Source organism: Apteryx rowi, unplaced genomic scaffold, assembly GCF_003343035.1.
Source record: "Apteryx rowi isolate R43461 unplaced genomic scaffold, aptRow1 scaffold_152, whole genome shotgun sequence".
NCBI lineage: Eukaryota > Metazoa > Chordata > Aves > Apterygiformes > Apterygidae > Apteryx > Apteryx rowi.
In genome coordinates this window covers 1,007,453-1,028,626 of record NW_020447775.1, presented here as the reverse complement: position 1 = coordinate 1,028,626, position 21,174 = coordinate 1,007,453, and the positions used below count along the sequence as shown (strand labels likewise).

At 39.9% G+C, this 21,174-nt stretch overlaps 1 protein-coding gene across 5 annotated transcripts in view; it reads left to right on the top strand.

The window, feature by feature from the left end:
- The window catches only part of LRRC56 (leucine rich repeat containing 56), a 75,670-nt gene that overhangs the window by 32,115 nt on the left and 22,381 nt on the right, over window positions 1–21,174 (top strand). For all 5 annotated transcript variants that reach the window (XM_026059098.1, XM_026059096.1, XM_026059097.1 and 2 more), the window contains one exon: window positions 6,684–6,744. In XM_026059098.1, coding sequence (XP_025914883.1) covers window positions 6,684–6,744 — 61 coding nt within the window. The remainder of the gene's footprint in view (window positions 1–6,683; window positions 6,745–21,174) is intronic.

Here is a 21,174-nt window from a genome sequence, read left to right as displayed (position 1 = left end):
AACATGAGGAAAAACTTTTTCACTGTGAGGGTGACAGAGCACTGGAACAGGTTGCCCCGAGAGGTTGTGGAGTCTCCTTCTCTGGAGATATTCAAAACGCGCCTGGATGCAATCCTGTGCAATGTGCTCTAGGTGACCCTACTTGAGCAGGGGGGTTGGACTAGATGATCTCCAGAGGTCCCTTCCAACCTCAGTGATTCTGTGATTCTGTGAGGAAATTTCTTGTCTAGGAGAGTTAATAATGAGATTGTGAAACCTCCCTTTTTCACAATCCTGACAGTCGTTTCTGTCAGCAACATGTGGATTCCCATTACAGCCAAGTGGTTCTCCTACCTATTACCCTACTGCTGCAGGGTAGTGTTTTCTGTGCCACGAGCTGTCACATCCCCAAAAGCGGGTGCTGGTATTTTCAGCCAAGCAGTTTATTTTCATGGGCAGACCACCAAGGTAAGCAAATAACTCTATAACATAAAACTGATTGGTTTTAGTGGGCTTTTTGATGTTGATTTGCCAAGAAAGGTTAAGGAAGTACAATGAAAGGGCTTTTTTCTTGAATTGTATAGCCACTTTGTATTGGTTATTCTATTTATTTTGTAAATAAGCCTTTTTGTGATAGGCACTTGATAATTTAAGGTAAATTACACCGGTTTCTTTCATAGTTCATAAAGTGCTCAGCCATATTTCCTCCAGTTGATAAGGAAATCTCATTATGCCATTTCTGTCAGTGCTCCAAAGTGGTGCTTCCATTCCTATGTCATTTCACATTAGCTGTGACAAGGCAGCAATATGTTTTTACCTTCTTTGTGACTTTTGTGTTGTGGGATTATCTTAAATCTCTAGTCCCCTCCATTTCCTCCTTTGAACTTTATTTTACCTTCTTATTCCTCACATGCTTGTACAAAGATTGCCCTTAATCTTGTAGATTTCCCAGGGTATTGCTAGAGCAGAAGAACAAAAACAGTGTCTTTACACATCGCTGATCTCTTTCTCAGGTGTCCTGTGTGCTTCCCTTTCTTTTCTATTGCTGGAATAAATCCTTTTCTTTCTGCTTCCTTTAGGTAGGCTTTTTCGACTTTTACAGAATACAAAGCATCATTCCCAAGCTGCAGACAATTTCCATCTTGTTTATGTCCCACCATTTGCACCAAGAGTTGGCCTTTGGGGGCTATAAAAACCCACAGCTGCAGGTCCCACTGCTTTTGAGAATAACAAAACATCAAGGCTCTCCTGAATATTCTTTTTTTTGGTTTTGTTTGTTTTGTTTTCCCTCTCCTTTAAGTGCATTTCTGCCTTTCCCTCTGTGAAAACCTCTTTGAAAATGTCAACAGATGGCTAGGGCAGAAAGTTTGCCTCTTAACACTCCCAGTGATCACTGATTACTTGCTGTTTTTCTTCACCTGACAGCTCCCCACAGCTGGTTTTTAGGCACATGGAATAAGGCTTAAATTTTTAGGGGCATCCCAGGGCCATTTGCACCTTCAGTGGGAATGGTGTAAGAAAGGTTGCCATCGAAGGTGTCAGGCTCGCTGCATCCTCCTTGCTGGCTGCCTGCCCCTGAAGCAGTGCACTGCTGGCCGTACAGGGTCAGGATAGACAGTATGAGTGAAAGAGTAGGATAAGAAATGGGAAAACTGAAACAAGAGAAGTTCCAGCTTGAGATGAGGAAAAGCTTTTTCACTGTTAGGACAGTCAAGCAGTAGAGGTACCAAGGGAGGTTTGGAGTCTTGATCCTTGGAGATTTTCAAGATGTGACTGGATAAAGGCCTGAGCAGCCTGGTGTGATCTCACAGCTGACCCTGCTTTGAGCAGAAGGTTGGACGAGGGACCTCTGGCTGTCCCTTCCAACCTGATTGCTCTGTGAACTGGTGTTTCTCTTGGCCTTCTACACCTGACTAGTTAGCTTTCTTCATAGCCTTAATCAAGTCACTTAATCTTGTTCTCACAGTATTCCTCAGTTGCAGAGAGCAGGTAACAGCATCTTATTCCTTGGGATGATCAGTTTGCACTTGGTAAGCAGCATTTTTTTAACTATTGGTTAAATAGCTGGGAAGTTGTAGTGTGTTATGATAAAATAGGTTGTGCAAGCTCTTAAATGGTCAGATAAGAGTTAAAAGGTTCTAGAATGCACAGAATTTCCCAGTAACCTGGAACCTAGTGTCGCTTGAATCCTAAATTTATGCAGCAAATTCCACTTGAAAAATGTTTTAATGTTCTCAGCCACGTATGGACCATACCACAAGCATCCAGGATGCACGTTGCCTTTAGCAGGATGTACAGAGAAATTTGAAGTGTGCTGAGGTTTTTCTTACAAACGTTCCACTTCGGGATGTGATGAACTTTAAAGCGTAGTCCTGTTAACCTTTCCCAAATTGTCAGGTCAGCCTTCTACACCATGAAGGGACATAGCGGAGAGGAATAATTACGTTTCCTAGGGAGAGGGTGTGTGCTAAAACACTAAAAGAGTGTTGTTAAAATGTTTTCATGTGATTGGTTTTAAAATAATGAAGAGCTTCATGCCAGAACTTGAAACTGAGCCTTACTGGGGTTTTGGATAATTGCTGAAATCTCCAGCTATTTGTTTTTCAATGCACCTTGTTGAGTGACAGACAAAACATTGAACCTTCCTGGCAAGTCTTCCTTCCAGCTTTGTGGAACTTGGATTTACTTCTGTGCTCTTTAGCTGCATGTAGTCTTCAGTTTATGCTCAAGCAGATGGGCTATTTCCTTTTTATTAGCTTATCCCTTCAGTTTTGATTGCTGACAGATCTGGGACCGTATTCATGACCAGCTCATAGAAATCCCCTGTTGAAAGTAATGGTGGGATATAGTCATTTAAGACACTACATAGTTCTCTTATTTCTAAGTGATTTTAATAGCTACAAATCAAGTTACCCACAATGCTGTTCACTGGTACTTATTCAATTGTTGCCTTCTGGCAGCCGGGCTAAGTTGATTACGTGTCTGGAGACTGCTGCTTCCCTTTGGTGAGGCAGCTGCTTTCTGCTGCAAGTGAACTGTAGAAGACTCTCTTGCTGCTTGGCAGGGAGAGTCTTATCAAGGAAAAGCTCTGCTAAAGGTTCAGAAATAGGCATATGTTATTTCTCTTACGGGGTTAGGGTATCCCTTTCCTTCTGCTCTGTTTTGCAGTCTTTTTTTAAGATCCGAAGGTGGGGGACTTTTCTCAGAAGCTTGCGTTGCAGTGGCAGGTGTTTATACAGGCTGGGGTAAGCCTGCGCTGAGGTTGGAGGCATGACTCCAACCTGTGTATTCCTGCCCAAGTTGGCTTTGATTTAGCTCGTATTAATAAAGCTCACTGAGAAGATGCAACAGGACAAGCTGCAGCATGGCTTAGACAAGCTCTCCAGGAGCCACAAATACTTACTTGGGCAATGAGTTTATGTTAAACCCTGTGCTGGTGTGCTTTTTTCTGTGCGAGATTATAATCTCGGGTAGCTAGACTGAAGCTAGCTCAGATTTGCCTCCACATGCTGCTGTCTTATCTCTATTTACATTGCCCAGTTTCCCCAGAAATGTGTGGAAAAGTCACATTTAGAACATGTATGGAAATAACATCAAGGTAATTTATTTTATGTGATCACACACAGTGTAAGTGGATTAATTAGCTTGTTTAATGTACATATCTGGTTGGTATTGCTAGAAGAGTGCAGCCTGTATTCACACACCTGTTTTGTACTGTAGGATCACCATAGCACGCAGGTTGCCTGATGCCAAAGCAACTAACTGTCAGTCATTTCTTTTGTGTGTGTTTTTCATTAATTTATGTTCCTGCATTCCAGGAGGTTTAAGAAGTCAAGCCACAATTATTTTTTCCAGCAGTAGAAAAACAAGATAGATGGTGCTGCCTGAAGAAAGCACTGTCATATAAACAGCAAGGGTTATTAATACAGGTGCTTCAGCTTTTAGAATACAATAAAAGCAGTATCCTGCCCGTTTTCTCCCTAGTTCTAGTTAGTTATGTAAATGTTGCCTGCTGTACCAAGGCAGCTCAGAAAGACAGCCTCATTCTACTCCGCTCATGAAGTGCAGCACTTGAGGCAATGTTGTTGAATGTGCATCTATCACTTTTATTCAGCAGTGGAGTTAGCAATTTGCAAAATACACTCTCTAACCCTAAATATAGCAGCTCCAAGATAGATGACTGCAGGCTTTTCCTCAGGAATATGCATTGTGTTGAAGAACCAATTTAATATATTAATGAAAATATTCTGGGTTCTTTTTTGATTTCAGGACTGTTTAAGGAAAAAGAGTGTGTCAAAAGTCTGCTTTATACATTGAGTTCTCTTTACCCTTTATTTGGGTTTTGTTCCACTAGGATAGTACAGTAGCATAGTTTAACACTGCTGCATTGTTGCCGATCAGTGATTTCAAAGTCATCTAACAAAAGGCTGCTTAGTGACAGGGAATCTGAGAAAGAAGAGATAGCATTGCTACGCATTTCTGATTCTCAGTTTTGTATTGTGGTCATCAGCATTTTCCTGGACCGCTCTCCTTTTTTAGAACTGAAATTCTATAGTTTTAGGACAGTGAGAATGGGGAATATATTGTTGATATTTTAAAAATGAAATATTAAGTCAATATTGTTGCTATTTTAGGGAAATTTTATGTTAATAAAAGAATAAATCGCATCATTGGTCTCAGGAAAATATGCCATTAGGATTAAAACCAAGAAAACTAGAAGCATGCAGTTGAATTTGCTTAGGACACTTATTTTGTCGTCTTTTGCAGTTTTCTCTCTTTAACTCACTCTTCAAGTCTCCAATCTATATGTAAGAAATTGAGGCTATAAATCCAGCAAAACCAAATGGTCAGTGCATTCTTAGCACCAAAGAACAATTACATATCTAATGTAAAACTTAGAGAAGAACTTGAAAAATTGGAGAAATATATTGTAAAAGTCTTGTTGGCAGAATTTTACACCAGTGCACATCATATACCTTTTTATTTTAGTCTACTAAACAGCCCATCAGAGTTAAAGACTCTTCAAGTTACCAGGGGTAGATTGTGTCAAAGTGCAATAAAATTTCTGAGATGGAGGATTGGGTTACAATAATGAAATAACCAGATGGGAAAACTGTATCTTTGGCCAGTCGCTCTGGCTGCCTCACCCTGTACCTCTTTGAATCCTTTCACAGATTCCTTACTGGGCTTTTCTTTATTTTATTTTATTTTTTTTTCCTCCCTGAAACAACCCTAAATATATCAAATGGATTTTTTTTTTTTTCTTGAGCTAGTCTTCAAAGTCTCTCCATTTCCCTCATTCAGATCCTCTGCTAATACCACTTTTTAAAACCTGTTTGCTTTATAAAGCTTTACAATAGCCCTTGCATGGTAACCCTTTAACTCTTTGGTTGAATCTGTGTGGCAAGGTAGTATAGTACAAAAATCAATATGCGGATTATAATCACTCCCAAATAGCATTAGATATAAGTAATGCTTCTACTAAACCATGATTTATTGAAATAGTTTAGCCATAGATACTGTTGTCCTGTTTGGAGAAATGAGATGAACAATATGACCTCCTTTTAAGCCCCCCCACTTTTTTTTTTTTAAATCTCATGAGAAGAGCTCGAAAGATTTCCTTTTTCTGGATACTGCTAAATCATCCATGCCAGAGAGAGATTACTCAGAGGGCTCATAAAAATAGTTGTGGAGAACGGATTTTAGTGTCTTAGCAATGATCCAGTCCGTCTAAAATCAGTGATACCTCTAAATGGTAAGATGGTATGGGGGAATATTTTTGCCAGCTCTGGGTAAACTCTGCTGGTGGGAGTGGGTAAAAGTTTGCTGCTTTCAACAGCAAATGTTTCCTGCAGCTTGAGCTTGTATCCAAGTTAATCCATAACTTGGAGAGAGTTGGTTTATGGTTCAGAGCTACCTGTTGAAGCGACTGAAAAAAGAAAATGTCTTTTAGGAACAGAGAAAAGCATTTGTTAAAAGTAATAATAATGAAATACTGGGTTTTTTTCATAGATATAAAACTTGTACAATTAAATAGTAAAGAAAGGATCACACCCACAAAATTAATGGGAGCAGGCAATGCTTAGGAAAAGAAAAATAGAGTTTGGGGGACCTCCCCGCTATAAAAATATGATGTGACATAGGAGAGAGTGCTTTTGTATGGCTCAAAATTACATTTTGAAGAAGTGATACTTAGTGATGGAGTAATTGAATACATAGCTACTTAACATCAAAAAAGTAGAGAAAGATTTTGAGGAGAGAAGCAAAAGCATCATATAGGCGTCAGAGAGGAAGATACTTCATGGAATACTATGCTATAAAGCATTCTTTAGCTCTTCAGGATATCACTCAGTTAATAATCAACAAGGGTATTGAATTGGACTGAGGAAAATGCAGTTGCTACCAAGCCAGTTTCTGTTGCTTGTTTGGAAAGACACCATATCACAGTTTTCAGAGAGGCATTCCAAAAACTACAATGCTACAGTCGTGCAGACAATACGTATATGTTGCAAAAATGCAAAGGCTGAAATATTTTCCGAGTGAAATAATCTCATTAACTTTCTTAGAAGAGGTCCAGAGTAGTTCTGACAGAAACAGGTAAAAAATGCATGTAAAATGAGATGCTTAAGCTAGTTGTGATTGTCAAAAGTTTCCTTTATTTTGCTACCAGGTCTGCAAAGTGCTTCTTTCTTCTGATCCCCTAGGTGCCTATCTACCTAACCTGAGACAGCTGAAACTGAACAATAGCTTGCTTGTATCTGTGAGGTAAGAAATGAATGATAACTGAATAAACATAAAGAATAACAGCCTTCAACTTTATTTAAGTGATAAAATCTTCATTGGTGCTGCTTTCATTTCTTCCATTTCCACATGCCTTAATAATGGATTAGGTAATGCATATAGACTCCACAACCTCATAAGTTTAAGGACAGGATCTAAGCAGGTATAAATCAGTGTAGCTGCAATGATGCCAGTGAATTGCCCCACAGCCTGCTGCCAGAGAAGTTCCTGCCGTGGGAGTTTGCTATAAGCGTGATCAAGGTTTCACCTCTAGTCAGGAGCCAGACAAGCCACCAGAAAGAACCTGCTTCCTGGAAATGTATTTTTGTTGTTTTTGTTGAGCCTCTTGTCTGTGTCCTGACATTTGGGTTTAAGAGTGTTTCATTGTACACGATAGTCTATTCCGTACATGTTGGACCAGTTCCTCAGCTGATGAAAATCACCTTGACATCATTGAAGTCTGTGAAATTGGGCTGATTTACAGCTGCGATGGATAAAACTCCATGTCTCTGGCTTGCTGAGCTCGGTGAGAGCATCACACTTTTTCTGCAGGAGAAGTGGGGGGTTGTGAGGTGTGGGAGGGTATAAAGGAAACCACCTTAGGGAGGAGACAGCACTGTCTGCTCTCTCCTGGGCTGCTGTTTGTATTACCCTTGATGAATAATGGATGGTAGTAAAGTAGAGTTCGTATCAGCAAATGGCTACGTAAAAGGCCATCTTTGTGTTAAACAGGTCTGTGCTCTGGCTTTATACAGCTGTCTACTAACTTTGTGGAGCAAATAGTCATTTTACTTATTCTTGTTAAAGAGAACACATTCCCTAATGGGAAACTGCGGTAAATTCTTCTCTGTCTTATGGATCATCACTAAAGTAGCTAACAAACTTCCAGTTTTTCTTGCTGGTGGTTGAAACACCATAATTTCAAGATCTTTGACTGGCCTTATAGTAGTTGCTAGTAGAAGAAAAAAAAAAATTGAGCAGATTTGAACTGACAGCCGTTACAAGAATGGATAACAGGATCCTGGGATATCATTTGTTCTGAGTCAGAGTGCAGGCTGTGTTCTCAATCATAAATATCCTCTGAAAGAGGGACTTTAAGTCAGAGAAGAAAAATCTTTAGAGAATGGTGTTTAAAAATTCTACTTTACCATTCAGTTGTCACATTTTGATCTTATTTTTCCTTCTTCTGATGAAGAGATGGAGTATCTGCAGTCTAAAAATGTTTTCCCCTTCTAGTCTATAACGTGCAAAAGTAGTGAATCTCCATTGCTGCAATTATTTTAATGGCAACCAACCATTGTTGTAAAGAGGAAATTGCTGCATTATCGCAGTGGAGGAGGAAGTAGTGGGTGAAGGGAATTATATTTTTGACAGTATCAGAAGGCATTTCATTCATTTTATTCTATTAAAAAGAAGAAAAAAGAATCAAAAGGGGGTTTTGTTTTGGTCAAAAAAATCCATGCTCTCTTAAAACGTGTCAGTGGAAAATGTTTTGACTTCCTTCTGGTCCTTCTTGGTGTCAAGTTGAGTTTTGATTTGATCAGCTGTAATATCGATAAGTTTTTTGCTTGGATATCAGGTCTAATATTGTAACACTTCCCAGGCACTCGGGCCCCAGAAGAAGCTACCTGCTTCTCCTTTAAACAAGTGTGCTTTTTATGTGCCAATTAAATGCAATTATAGGGGAACAAGTAAAGGAAGAAGAAGAAGCTGTTAGCTTTCCCAGACCAGAACTCAGGCAGCACAAGACAGCAGCAGCTTTCATTTATTAATTCCAATTTTCGACAGTCCATCATTGATAAACACAAATCATTTAAGGGCACAGCCCATGCAAGCACAGCCCGAGTACTTGAACTTTGTTTTTGGACATCTGTATCATGTCAATTTAATACCCATTAAAACAACATTGCTATCATGGCAGTGTCTGCTATAGTTAATGTAACGTAGCTGGTTCTGTTCTAACAGGCGGTTTTCAGTTACTCAAAGTCTAGAAATTTCACTTCTGAATTTAAATTGTTGATGCTTGAATTCTGTCCAAAAGGTGATTATTTTGTTGTTTTTGACTAAAACCCTCATAACATATTTCTGAGGATGATACAAAATTGTTCTTCCTTCTCTATAAAGGTAATTCCTGTAAACCTTCTCAGCCGTAAAGTCAGAATCATTGTGGCTATAATTTGAAAATGGGCAACAGATAACAGAAAATGTCCAGTAAGGACAGCTGGAAATTGTTTTGGTTACTGAAAAAAAGGTGAGGACACAAAGGCAGGGAAAAGACGGAGGATGTTTCATATATAGTTAAGATATTAAAACCAGACATTCTTTGCATGCTGTATTATATGAAAAAAAAAGTGTTATGGTGAATCATTATGAATAAAAGACTATCAGTGTAAATTTGGAAGTGGGTAGTAATATGGCACGCTTGCTTTTTGTCACTTCTTGTTTTGTTCTTTCTTGTAAAGTAGGATTTCCTGTTTATTTAAGGATGAAAAGGAATTAGAACATCACTCTCTCCAATTTGAAAATGAGGAAAGGCTTCTTTTGATGATAAAACTGCAGATAAGGAGTTGTCAGAATAAGGACTTAGAATTCTCACTTTACTTACTGATTTTTGAAGTGTCCCTTCCTGTCTACCTGACATGGAAATTTAAGATACGGTTTGTAAGGAAGCTGAGGTGTGTGTTGCCATTCGTTGTTTGATAGAAATCAAAAGAGGGTTGGTCTGAGAGAAGTCAGGGTGCTTCTGTATCATAATTTTCTGTGGGAGAACAAGGCTTGCTAGTTGAAGAACAGGTGGGTTTGGGTATTGGCTTTTCCTGGTAATTCCTGAAGGAGTGTGGCTGAGCTAATTTAGTTGTAAATTAATGCTCTCTTCCCTCCCTGCCCCCCTCCCCATAAGATTGCATTACTTTTGACTACTTCAGACTTTGAAAGGCAATATGTAAGTGCAGGATATCATTATTAATTATTTCATTTAACCTACGAGGAAAATAAATCCAAGTGTATTTGCAGATAATCCATTTTGGCAGCTGAAGGGGAATTTGGGGGTTTTATATTTCTGTTGGCCCTTTCCAAAAGGGAAACAGGTCTGGAGAATCCAGTGTAACGTGGAAAGGAATTACTTCAGACTCTTGCTAATTTGCTACATTACACTAATTTTATGAGGTCCTCATTTGGTGACCTTTACCCATCTGCTACCAGCCAAGAAATTATAGATTTATGAACTGATAATTGAGGAAGAAACATGGAACCTATTCTGAAAAGTGTATGTTAAAAACTGTCTTTCAGTTATGATGACACATGGTCCTTGTCTTGGTAACGATTCCAGTAAAAGAACTATATTTCAAGGCCAATGAATTATGACTTCTGCTTTGGCATGTAGCCTATATGTTTTTATCTGATTGCTTTTATTCTCAATTCAGGGATGAATGAAGAGACCTGTTCAAAAATGTTAGATAAATATCTTTATGAAAGACCTTTTAACTCAGATATGGGAACCAGTTCCTGACATTCCCGTAAGTTTGTAGCAGAAGCATGGTTTTCCAGACAGACTTCTGTTGCACTAGCATTCATTTCCCCACTTCAGCTCTACATACTGTAGCCCAGCAGAAAACTGGTCAGCTCCCAGGGCTGCTTCAGCAACCGTTTGTAATAGAGAGAGGTTATTCTTGGTGATTAAGAAACTGAAATTCACTGGTTTACACACATATTTTAAGTCAGATGAGCAGAGACTGTGGAGAGCATGGGGACCAAAGTTAATTTGAGGAATACAGTAAAAGCAAAGCAGATTTTCTTAATCCAGATGGACTTAAAATTTTCTGTGTCGCAGTCTGCATTAAATTCAGTTCTTGCGCTGTTCTTGTCCTATTGCAAAAAGACTCCCACTAAACAAGGGGTGGGTTATCCTTACCCATTTGGGCGAGTAAAGCCATTGGGGGAGAGGGGAGATGAGAAACAGATGTCCTCAAGGTTCAATCAAGCAAGGTGCAGTGTGCATTCAGATTTAGCACTTTTCATGCTTTTATTATGAGTCTTAGGATGTGGATTGAGTTTTCTTAAAGCCCCAGCTGTTGGAGACAAGAGTGGCTACACAGGGATCTTGGTACTCACTTTTCAAAAAGTTTCAAGCCCTCTTTAGTTGTGCAAAGACCACCGAAAATGTTAACCAAGTGACTTGAGTGAGGATTTTGCTGATGATTTCATGACTTTAAGAAACCAGAGCCAAAGTAATTTTTTTTGTAACTGGGAGGAGGGCTTTAATGTTTAAAAATATTTTTGAGACCTGAATCATGATCTCTGGGCATTTGAAATTAGCGGTATTATTCCTTGGTGCTCGTCCAACTCAGATTTCTGAAAGTCACAAGAAGTCTGACTTCAGTGGAACTGCTCACGTGCTGAAAACTGAACATCTGTCCAAAGGCTTTGTTGGATCAGAACCAAGTTGCTCCATGCTGTATATGACTAAGCTGTAATGTTGGTCACCAAAAATCTGAAGTACTAATGGTGATGTATGTCCGGGCATCCACTGTTTGCTGGATAGTTTTGAACAGAAGATATTTAGGGGCATCGTTCCCCTTAATCTATTTTTTCTTCCTGTTGTTCCCCTTAATGTTTTTCTTCCTGTCATTTTCACTGATTCCTTTCCTTGCTGTATTTTCTCCAGTTTGCCATTTTTTCTTCTGCCTAAGGACATTCATATTATTGATGCAAAGTAGTGACTTTGGGATAGAAATACAGCTACTTTTGGCTAAGTGGATTCTCCTCAGTAAAGCACAGTTAGCCAGTCTGCATTAGGTTCCTAGGGAGACCTGATTGCCTTGAACATTTAACAGTTCTGGGTAGACCTCCCCAAAGATGCCTAGCTCTCCTTTGGCTAGGAAGGAAATTTAATGCTCCCATCCTTTCTTGTTTTAATTTCACCAAGTTCAGTGCACAAAGTAGATAGTGTGAATGTCTTTTTGGCTTTAAATGTCTGGGAGGCTGATGGGCTGATTCGCCAGCAAGGGAAGCTGTACTTGTTTTCCATAAAAATGCACTATTTCGGTTCTGGAGCTCAGGCTTTCCTTTATTTTGCAGCATGTCTAGAGGACATTAGAACAGGGCTGTGATCTTGCAGTGTCTTTGCATGGTTCTTGTCTCCAGCACGCTGCACTTTATGTAGCCTTCCCTGACTGAAGCTCCCCTGCAACCTATTTCAGGCTCTCTGCCTGTCAGGTACACAGAGCCTTTTCCCCTCGTGTTCCTCAAATCTGTGGTTCTTTTTGGTGTAATAATTAGCTTCCCTACTGGGAGCATTATGGTAAGATTATATATAGGATCAGGTTTAGAAGCTCAGAGAGTCTGTTTTCAGGAATATGTATATATAACAAGAGAACAAAGCTGCGTGTTATGCAGCTTTCTAGGTAGAACGTGTCTGCTTGCTCGCTTGCCCAGCTGCCGGAAAGCCTTGCATGCAGTTTTCTATAAGGAACATGGTTAGGACACAAGTTGTATCATTACAGCTCCAAGTTCGAAAGTCTTCTGCTCCTGAAGAAGTCAGTGGGGAGAGTCTAGTGTATTCATCTCATTTTAACCAGAGCAGGGAGAATCTGCACTCGTTTACCCCTGAGAGAAGGACAGAGCTATTCCATGGAAGTAGTTTTCTTCTCCCAGGGTACCACTATCACATTTCTATTTTGTGATCCAAGCTGAGGTACCATACAGAGCATGAAAACCATCAGAAGGTCATCAGGGACTGTCTCGTATACCGCAATGCTTTCTGCAGGATAAACGTGGCTGGTGAAAGAGCAAAGGAAGTAAATAATAGATAACACATGGAACATGTCTGTCAGTAAACGCCAGCAAGGTGAGGTAAGTCCATGATTTAATAAATAATTGTGCTCCTTCTCTGTTCGCCGTCTGAATCGAAACAGCACTTTAGTGTATTTGTAAAAAAGAAAAGGTTGATTGACCTTTCCTTTCAGGTGGTTACCTGTGTGCTGCGCACCCATCTGAGATGACAGTTCAGCTTTGCTTTACTGCTGCCTCAGGCACTGCCTTGTTAACATAACTCTGTTGAACCTTTGAGCTGTAAATACTTCTGCTGGAGCCTGGGGTTGTTTACATGAAACCCTCCACCCTCCTGTGTGGTTGAAATCCTCTTGTTTTCCCTTTTCCGTGTACAGTTATCTCTGGGCTCCAGCTTCAGGTGGCATTGCCCAGCCTACTGTGGCTCATCTCAGAGTGAGCACTTCCTGAGGTGAGGATGCTCCTTCATCAAGAAAATGCATAGATAAAAGCTTTTATCATTTCCAAAGGGAACCTCTGAAATGCTATATTAATCTCTGTTTTGTTCTTACAAATACTGATTGCTTTCAGGTAGTAATTAGCTAAGATGTGTCAATTGTTGTTAATGAATGTGGAACATTTAAGGCACCACAGTCTCTCCCGATTCCAGTCTCTGGGGTTACAGGTGCAGTTTTACTCTTTGAACCAGCTGGAGATAGCAATGGCAGCAGCTTACCCACGGACTAGAGGGACTCGGTGGCTTTGTGGCTGAGCCACTGTCCCAGAACTTCAAAAATATGGTTCAGTTGGTGGGTTAGCCACAGGCCTGCCATGTCTCAGTCATGTTGCTTGCTTGCTCCCTGTGTTTCTTCCATAGCTGTTGAAAATACAGAGTGTTTCTGCCTCGGTTGTTTACTTTATAAACTCTTCAGGGGCAGATGCAGTCTTTTTAATGTGTTATACACAAAGATTTGCCTGATGGGATCGTGATCTCAGTTACATGCTCTAGATGCTTCTATTGTATAATAAATAAAAACATTACTAATAACCAGCTGATTTCTGCCAGCAAATAAGCACTTACGTGCCCAGCTATTAAGGTTTGCAGCTGCTGTGTTTCAGCTGCCAATGTTAGGGATCACTTATAAAAATTTACACCTAGGTGTTTTAGTCAGCGATGACAAAGAATGGTTATAATCATCACCTGAGAAAGCCCAAAGAATTGGGCTGGGAAGCCGTTGTAATTAGCCTGTTGCTGGTGGAGCTATACAGCTTTCATAGTCTCCATAACAACCGTGGTCCAAGTAGCCATCAGGAAGGGTGTCCTTACAGAAATAGGGAGGAAAATAATCTTAGCACTAGTGTAATGGGTTTGTAGGTTGTTTTGACTCTCTCTTACCTGATAGTGGCTTGTCTGCAACTTGTATTTTCTTTGGAAACAGTTTTATTCAATGGAAAATTATGATCTTGGTATTCAAGGTAAGTGCTGATTAACAGAATAAAGGGAGGGATATTAAGCTACTTGCTTGTATTCATCAATTGATAACTGCCAAGCAATGCGAATGAGTAATGAAGAAATGAATAGGATTTCAGAGCACAATAGGTTCTTATAATCTAATTTCAGTAAAATAGTCTTAGTGTATGAGTTGATATAGCTGTTGTTCTTATCTTCTGTGGACACATTACTGCACACAGCAGACCGGTTGCTATTTTTCCCCTAACAGATAGGCACATTTTTTCTGGAGATTTATTTTGATTTGCTGTTTGGCAAAGCCTTATTCTTTTGGGCTGAGATCTTTACAGATTGTGTGAGGTCTCTTTGGGATAGGCCAATACTTGCAAAAAGAAATAAAGAAAATGCCTTCGTGTTTTAGGAAGGGAGGTCTGTGTTTCAGAAGGCAGCATGTTACCCACGACACTCCGTGTGTATCCCCAGCAGGTATAATGCATGCACGTTCTTCGTTCTTTGCCTTAAGCTGCACTGTGCGCTCGTCACATGGAGTTGAGAACCTGAACAAAAAGATTTGATAGTAAAACCTACCACCCGCTTTCAATAATAGATGTTGTAGGAAGGATTGTGTTTGACAGGGCATTTGTGTTATTCCCTGGTTTGGACTGCATTAGCCTCACTATCTTACCAGTCAACTTTCTGCTCTTACTCCTGTTTCTTTGCTCTACAGAAAAGAATTTAGAGGTTTGTTTTGCTGTGTTTGTTGTTTAGTTTATCTCTTTCTTAGTAATTACCCCAATTAAGGTCTCACAAACTTTTTTTTTTGAAGATGTTCCTCTCAGCATCCCAAGGTAAATCGAGTTTTAAAATGTTGTGTTTCTTCTATAGGAATTTATTTAATATGTTTTGTAAAAGTAAGTTCTGTTGCCACATGTTAAATTTTGACCCTATGACAAGTAAGAATCACTAGCATAAGCTTCCTTCTTTATAGAATAAACACATTAAAATGTGGTTGCTAAATTATACTGGAGGATTAAAAAAATGATAGTATGCTTATTTGTATAATGTCTTACATTGTTATTTTATGTACTTAGACAGTGGAGGCTGTATTGTTTAAAGGACCTTCTGTAAAGTTCATCTGTGTGAATAAGCCAATTATGTATATTTTGTGCATTTGCTCAGATGTGCAAAATGCAATGATCTTCCCATTATTTTAAGGTAAAAGTGCTGCATTTTTTTCTGACTAGTTTTTTTGTCAGGAATGAATTGCATTGGTTTTATTAAATAGTTTAGTTTAACTGGTATTTACCTTGAAATTCACAAAGCATAATAATTGGGGGAAGTCATCTCTCTCTATTGTATACATTCATTAGTATTAAATACCACTCATAGGCATCTTCCTTGATGTTTCTTTCCTTTTTGCATTTCCAGCCTAACATAATACTGCAGAAGAAACATTAATCTCAACAGTTTGAAAGAAAGTTATATCTGTATATTTTTTTCATGTTAAAGTAAGTTAATTCATTTCCAACCATCTGTACTTAACAATGATGCCAGATCGTTTTTGCAATGTGTTTTGAGTTGGCTTTTGTAAAAATTCAGGTACATCAATTTGGAAACCTTTCTGCTCACTGCAGAAACGTAGAGAGCCCCTGAAAATTCATGGAGTGAATGTAGACTTTTGAATGATGTGGCAGGTAGTGGGTTGCCTGACTCTTCTTGGGAATAGTGTCCCTCACTTGCGAGCCTCAAGCCAGCTGACTCAAGCTGGTGACATCTGATAGGAGCACCTATCAGATCTTTATCCTTATCTTTATCCTAGCTTGTGGGCTGCACGGCAGGCTAGGTGCTACGCTGTCCTGCACAATGACTGTTTACCTCTTTTGCTGGGACTGTCGGGAGTCTGAAAAGGAGCCGTGACAACTGCAAGGTAGGCAAAGGGCAGAGAACAGATTATGCCAGTGGCCTCCAAAGCTAGGTGGAGCCTGTCAGTTAAGGAAGAAGTCTTGACTCGGGTCAAACGGAGACAGAACTATGATGCCAAATTTGAGGAGAAGCATGCAGGCGCATTAGAGGTTAGGAGAGGGAAGAAATTTGGGGGGAATTAATTGCCATTTTCTAATCATAAAAAAATTCACATGCTGAAGTTGTGACTGTATATGTTCCTCACAAGCTTTTGTGTTTTTCTGTCTTATTGAATGTATGTGCAGATAAATGGAGGAAAAGGTACAAAGAAGAAATGTCCATCGACCGTGACAGAAAATCATTAGTGTAGGAGAAAAATGCTAGATTTAAAGAATCTTGAGAACCTGCATTTTAGGCACTTTACGCTAAGACTTTAAATTACATTTTCTCTCTAGATATTCATATCAATGCGTTTCTGTGGTATCTCTTTCTTTTTTTTTTTCTTCAGTGAAAACTCTAAAACCGTTTGGTGTGACAAAAGTTAAATAGCAACTCAAAAGCTAATCCAGTTCTTTATTCTGTGTAATCAAATAATCCAGAGTTTCAATTTTTCTGATGCTCAGAAAAAGTAGTTTTTGCAACAGAATAATTTTAACATGAGTGAAGCTGTCCACTGATTTAGATCTTTTACCAAATATTCCTTTTGCTTACTGTGCAGCATTAAATTTCAAGTGTTGATTTTAAAGGGTTAGATCTATATTAAATCAAAGTTGTAATATATCTGTCTTATTCTGCCAAAGCTCAAACTTGGAACATACTGTGAAGCAGGCAGGCAACATGTGGGAGACTAAAACGTTATCCGTGCAGGAAATTTAAAGTGATGTGGGATTCATTCCTTTAATGTAAATAACTCATTTTGTAACCACAGTTTCATTATCTGTTACTTTTTACATGTAAACTTTCAGTCGGAATGAAGGATTGCCAAATTTATAGGAAATGTTGGCAGCTCTGGGGCTAAATCAAGGGACAACTGAGATGTGGGAGTGACAGTTTTATTTACTATGTATCTGAACTTTACCCTATTTGAAAATTCGGTTGCTCTTGTGGAATATGTAATGCACCTAGTAGGGTGTGGCACTGTGTGTTGGGTTTTACAGCATCTCTGGGGCACAGCTTCATGTCAAAGGCGGGGCTGGAGCACAGTGTTTAAAAAAAGAAATCATGGGCGGTTTTTGGCCCACAGAACCAGACTTTGGCAACCCTTACTCCTTTTAAAATGTAAGAGCTGAGTTAAAGGAACTAATATTTCGTTGTTACTGCTATAGTTTTAACTATCTGTTAAAACGCTACCAAGTAACTAAACTGACAAGCAATTTAATGATCAAAAGGAAATTAGCACAGAATTACGTTATCCTGCCCCCACACGCTATAGATTTGTGTGTTAGAGCATTGCTATTCCTGACTCCAGCTACATTAGCTTTGATCAAGCCCGTTATTCTGCTCTAGGTTTTTTGACAGCAACTGAAAATATGAGAACGTTTGAAACTAAAGCTACGTTTCAGAGACTTTCACTTCACTATGTGTATTGATTTTAACAGAAGCGAATGTCTGGATTAACTTCAGCACGGTTCAGGCTAGTTACAGAAGCCTGTATATCAACGCTCCATTTCATTTAAAAATGCCCTTGTCCTCTTGGTATCAACAAGTGCTTTTGTTTTAAATGAGGTACAATCTGACTTGCAAAGTAAAGTGCTTGCAAGCGGCGTAGCAAGTTTAATATTGTGGTTGCTATGGTGAGTTCAATGAGATGATGAGGAGAAACCTTAGTGTACGGAAGGGTCATAAACAGTAAGCTATGAATGGCCCTGAGATGGGACTCGGAGGGCCTGGGTTCCTGCTCTGTTGTCATCTTCTGTTTTGAGCCGCAATTCTCACCTGGAAAAGCGCTCAGGGAGTGCTCTGGGAAACTGGCACCCACTGAAGCCCGTGGAAGACCTGGCGCTGGTGTTCATGGAACGAGGATTTTTCTGCTGCGGCGTGGGGTGTCTGCTTGCAGCGTTTGTCACAGGCACGTCTGTGGACCAGCTCAAGCATTCTGCCAGGCTAAAGGGCGCTAGTGGGGGCCTTGGCTCCGGTTCTGGACAACAGCCCAACCGCTTGAACAGCGAGCAGCACTGGCTGCTGTAGCTGGGGAGGCTCCTGTCACTTCTTAAGCTTTCCATCATAGAGGAAGCGCTGGCCGAAGCACGTGATTCCTTGACGGTCGCCATTTGCTCTAGCAAGTCCCTGAAAGTTGTTGTAGCTGGTTCTCAGCTTAGCGTAATGGTGAAGCTGAGAAGGCAGAGCTGCTGGCTGTGCAGGGGCTGGGCAAAGTGTGAAAATGCAAATAGTATCCCTGGTTTGCCACTTGTGCCTCACCGAGGGAGTTGTATTCCCTCCCTAGAGATCATTTTCCCTGTCAATGCAGCGTGAGGTAGAGATCCGCAGGTAAAAAGTATTATGCCGTACCTTTGTCCCTATTCCAGACTTGAAGCGTATAAAAAAAGGTGGGGGGGGGGGTAAGGAAAGAAATCTGAACCAAAAAAATTAAATCTTTTTGTTGGGAGAAATACCGCTGGTGGTATCAGCACTGCAGACCGTGTGGAAAATAGCATTTTATTCACTTTGAAGGTTACCCAAAAAAGATTGGACAACAGAAATGCCTTACTGCAAAGGCCCTTGATAGCAACAACTTTTCATTCACATGGAGATTCTTCATTTGCATGTAAAAGGAGATAATGAAAACAGAATTTCATAGACACAGCTGTTATTAAACAAACCTTTTGTAGATGCAAGCTTTCTTTCTGTCCAGCCTTGGTGACTAAAACACTTGCCTTCCGCTGATGTTTTTAAGCTTATGAATTGAAAATTGCCTGTCAAAGTCTCTTTCTTGCTTAGTTTTTGAAGTCTCCGACTGTTTCTCGCCATGGTTAGGAACACTTACTGTGGAGAAAAAAAAACCTGCACAGTTCAGAAGGAAGAATGAGGCCAAAATATTAAGTGTTAAATTTCCATGGCCTTTCAGCCTAAAAGGAGGCTTCTGGCAACAGCAAGATGGGACGTGGCCCCTGTTGCCTTGCACTTTGGACAGGCATTTGCACCTGTGCAAGACAGTGCAAGATGCTCACAGCAACCCGCTGTAACCACATCTCACATGCGGCTGTGTGAGGTGCAAGGTGAAGGAGAGCCAAGCCAGCAGTTTTACAACATACTGCTGATTGGAAGCGTAACCACAAAACAAGCAAGGCTGCAATACTGCAAAGCAAATCTCCGCAGTCAGGTCCTTGCATTTATATAAAGTTTGTTCAACTGCAAAAGGACGCTGCAGGGACATAAAGCCATGGCCTTAGAACTGCTTGCAGGATTGGGGGTTGTGTCATGGATTGAATCGAGTGAGAGCAACACATGYGTACAATCAGTTTTACAATTCTGAGCATTTTACAGCTATTTGAGAGTACAATGAAACTATTATGTAAGCTTCCTATTAGAACATATGTTACTGATTTAAATAACATTCAGACTTGAAAAGTTTTTGCTTCTGATGTCAGACTTATCTGTACAACAAAACCATTGTGTACTGACATATGGACCAGATCATTGTTATCACACTGTGGCTTGATAAATTCAATTTGATCTCTGTAGATCAGAGATTAAATTTTCTTCTTTATGTTGTAAAGCGGTAGTTTGGTCACTCTTTTAAAATCTGAATCTCTGTGTTTACCAGCATGTTCATTTTTAGGGTGACCTTTAAAAAATAAATAACATCAGCATCAATCTCTATTTTAGAAGTGTTGCTAGTGAAGTTTTATTCAAAAAATATGTGTGGATTTGGTGTTAATTTGTAAGTGAATGATTCTAAAACAAATTCCAAGAGAAATTAACAGCTTTCAAACAGATAAATGTTCAGAGCTTGATTCTGTTCAGGGTTATACTGTTGTAAGTGTTTACTAGGTAGATTGAACTGCATGGAACTACTCAAGATTTATTGTGGTGACACCAAGAGCAGAATTTGGCTCCTGAGGTCTGGTCTCTATCCAGCAGGATCTTGGCTCAAGTGAATCAATCCCTGAAGAACAAGTATGTTGGATTAATGGAAGAAGATGTTATTATTTTTTAAACTGTTATTAGGTGTTGTAAGCCAAACTGTTCCCTGCCCCTGCGCTCTTCCCCCGGTTTGGGGGAGTGATGACAAGATGGGAGCATCAAATTTCATGGGAAAAAAAATCCTAAATGGTTGTGCACAAGTGAGGAGGATACTGCCAAGACACTTAGAGAAACAGAACTTTTTGATGAGTTCCCTTCCCTGCAGCAGTATATGGAGAAAATTGGAGCCCAGATTTCAAACAGTTCTGTTTATTCATTTTCATGAACAAAAATCAATTCTAAGTGCAAGTTTGTAGGTTCAAGCTTGCTGCCTCTGAAAATGGAAAATTAATGAAACTATGGGGTGGCCACGTTGGTTTCTCAGCACTTCTGGACACTAAAAAAATGATTTGGTGTTCAGTGTGTGTTCTGCAGGCAAGTGCTTAGGTCTGTGTGTGGAGTAATTACCCCGGAGGACACTGGTTTGGCAGCCTCAGAGGCTGTAATCCTTTGTTTATCACAGCGAAAGATGTGACGTGCACATTTCCACCCAGTGCACCATCTTTTTGCTTCAAACCTGACCTGCTTGAGCCATAGCAGAAGTGAGGTTATATAATTGCTTTGCCTATTAATTCTTTGCACTTTCTGCGAAGTTACAGGATTCGGTGTCGCTTGGGACAGGACACTTGGCTACAATTGGATTATCTGTTGTGTATATTAATGGGCCACGTTTCCTCTGTGGTGTCCTTTGGTTCCTTATAGATGCTGCTTGTTGTTGCACATCCCTGGGGCTGTGCTGTGCTATGCTTGTGGCTTATTCTCAGCTATCACCAGCTTTGTACAATGTGTTTCATCTTTTTCCTCTTTCAGCTTTCAAATTTCTCAATCATATTTCTCTACCCTATTTTTGGAATAGATGCTGTCATTTTCTATACATTTGTATCATGCCCAGTACAGGAGAGTTCTGGTCTCCGACATGTCTTATTAATTTTAGTCTCAGTCAATGTTTCTTTCTTTGGGGTATGTTCATAATTGCAGCGGAGTCTTTCCTCCTACTATCCTAGTAAATTATTATTAGAACACAGATTCCCATTAATTCCATTTTTGTTACAAAGGCACTCAATGTGTCTTCATAGTTGGGCTGATGTGACCTCTGTACTTACATAAATGAAAAC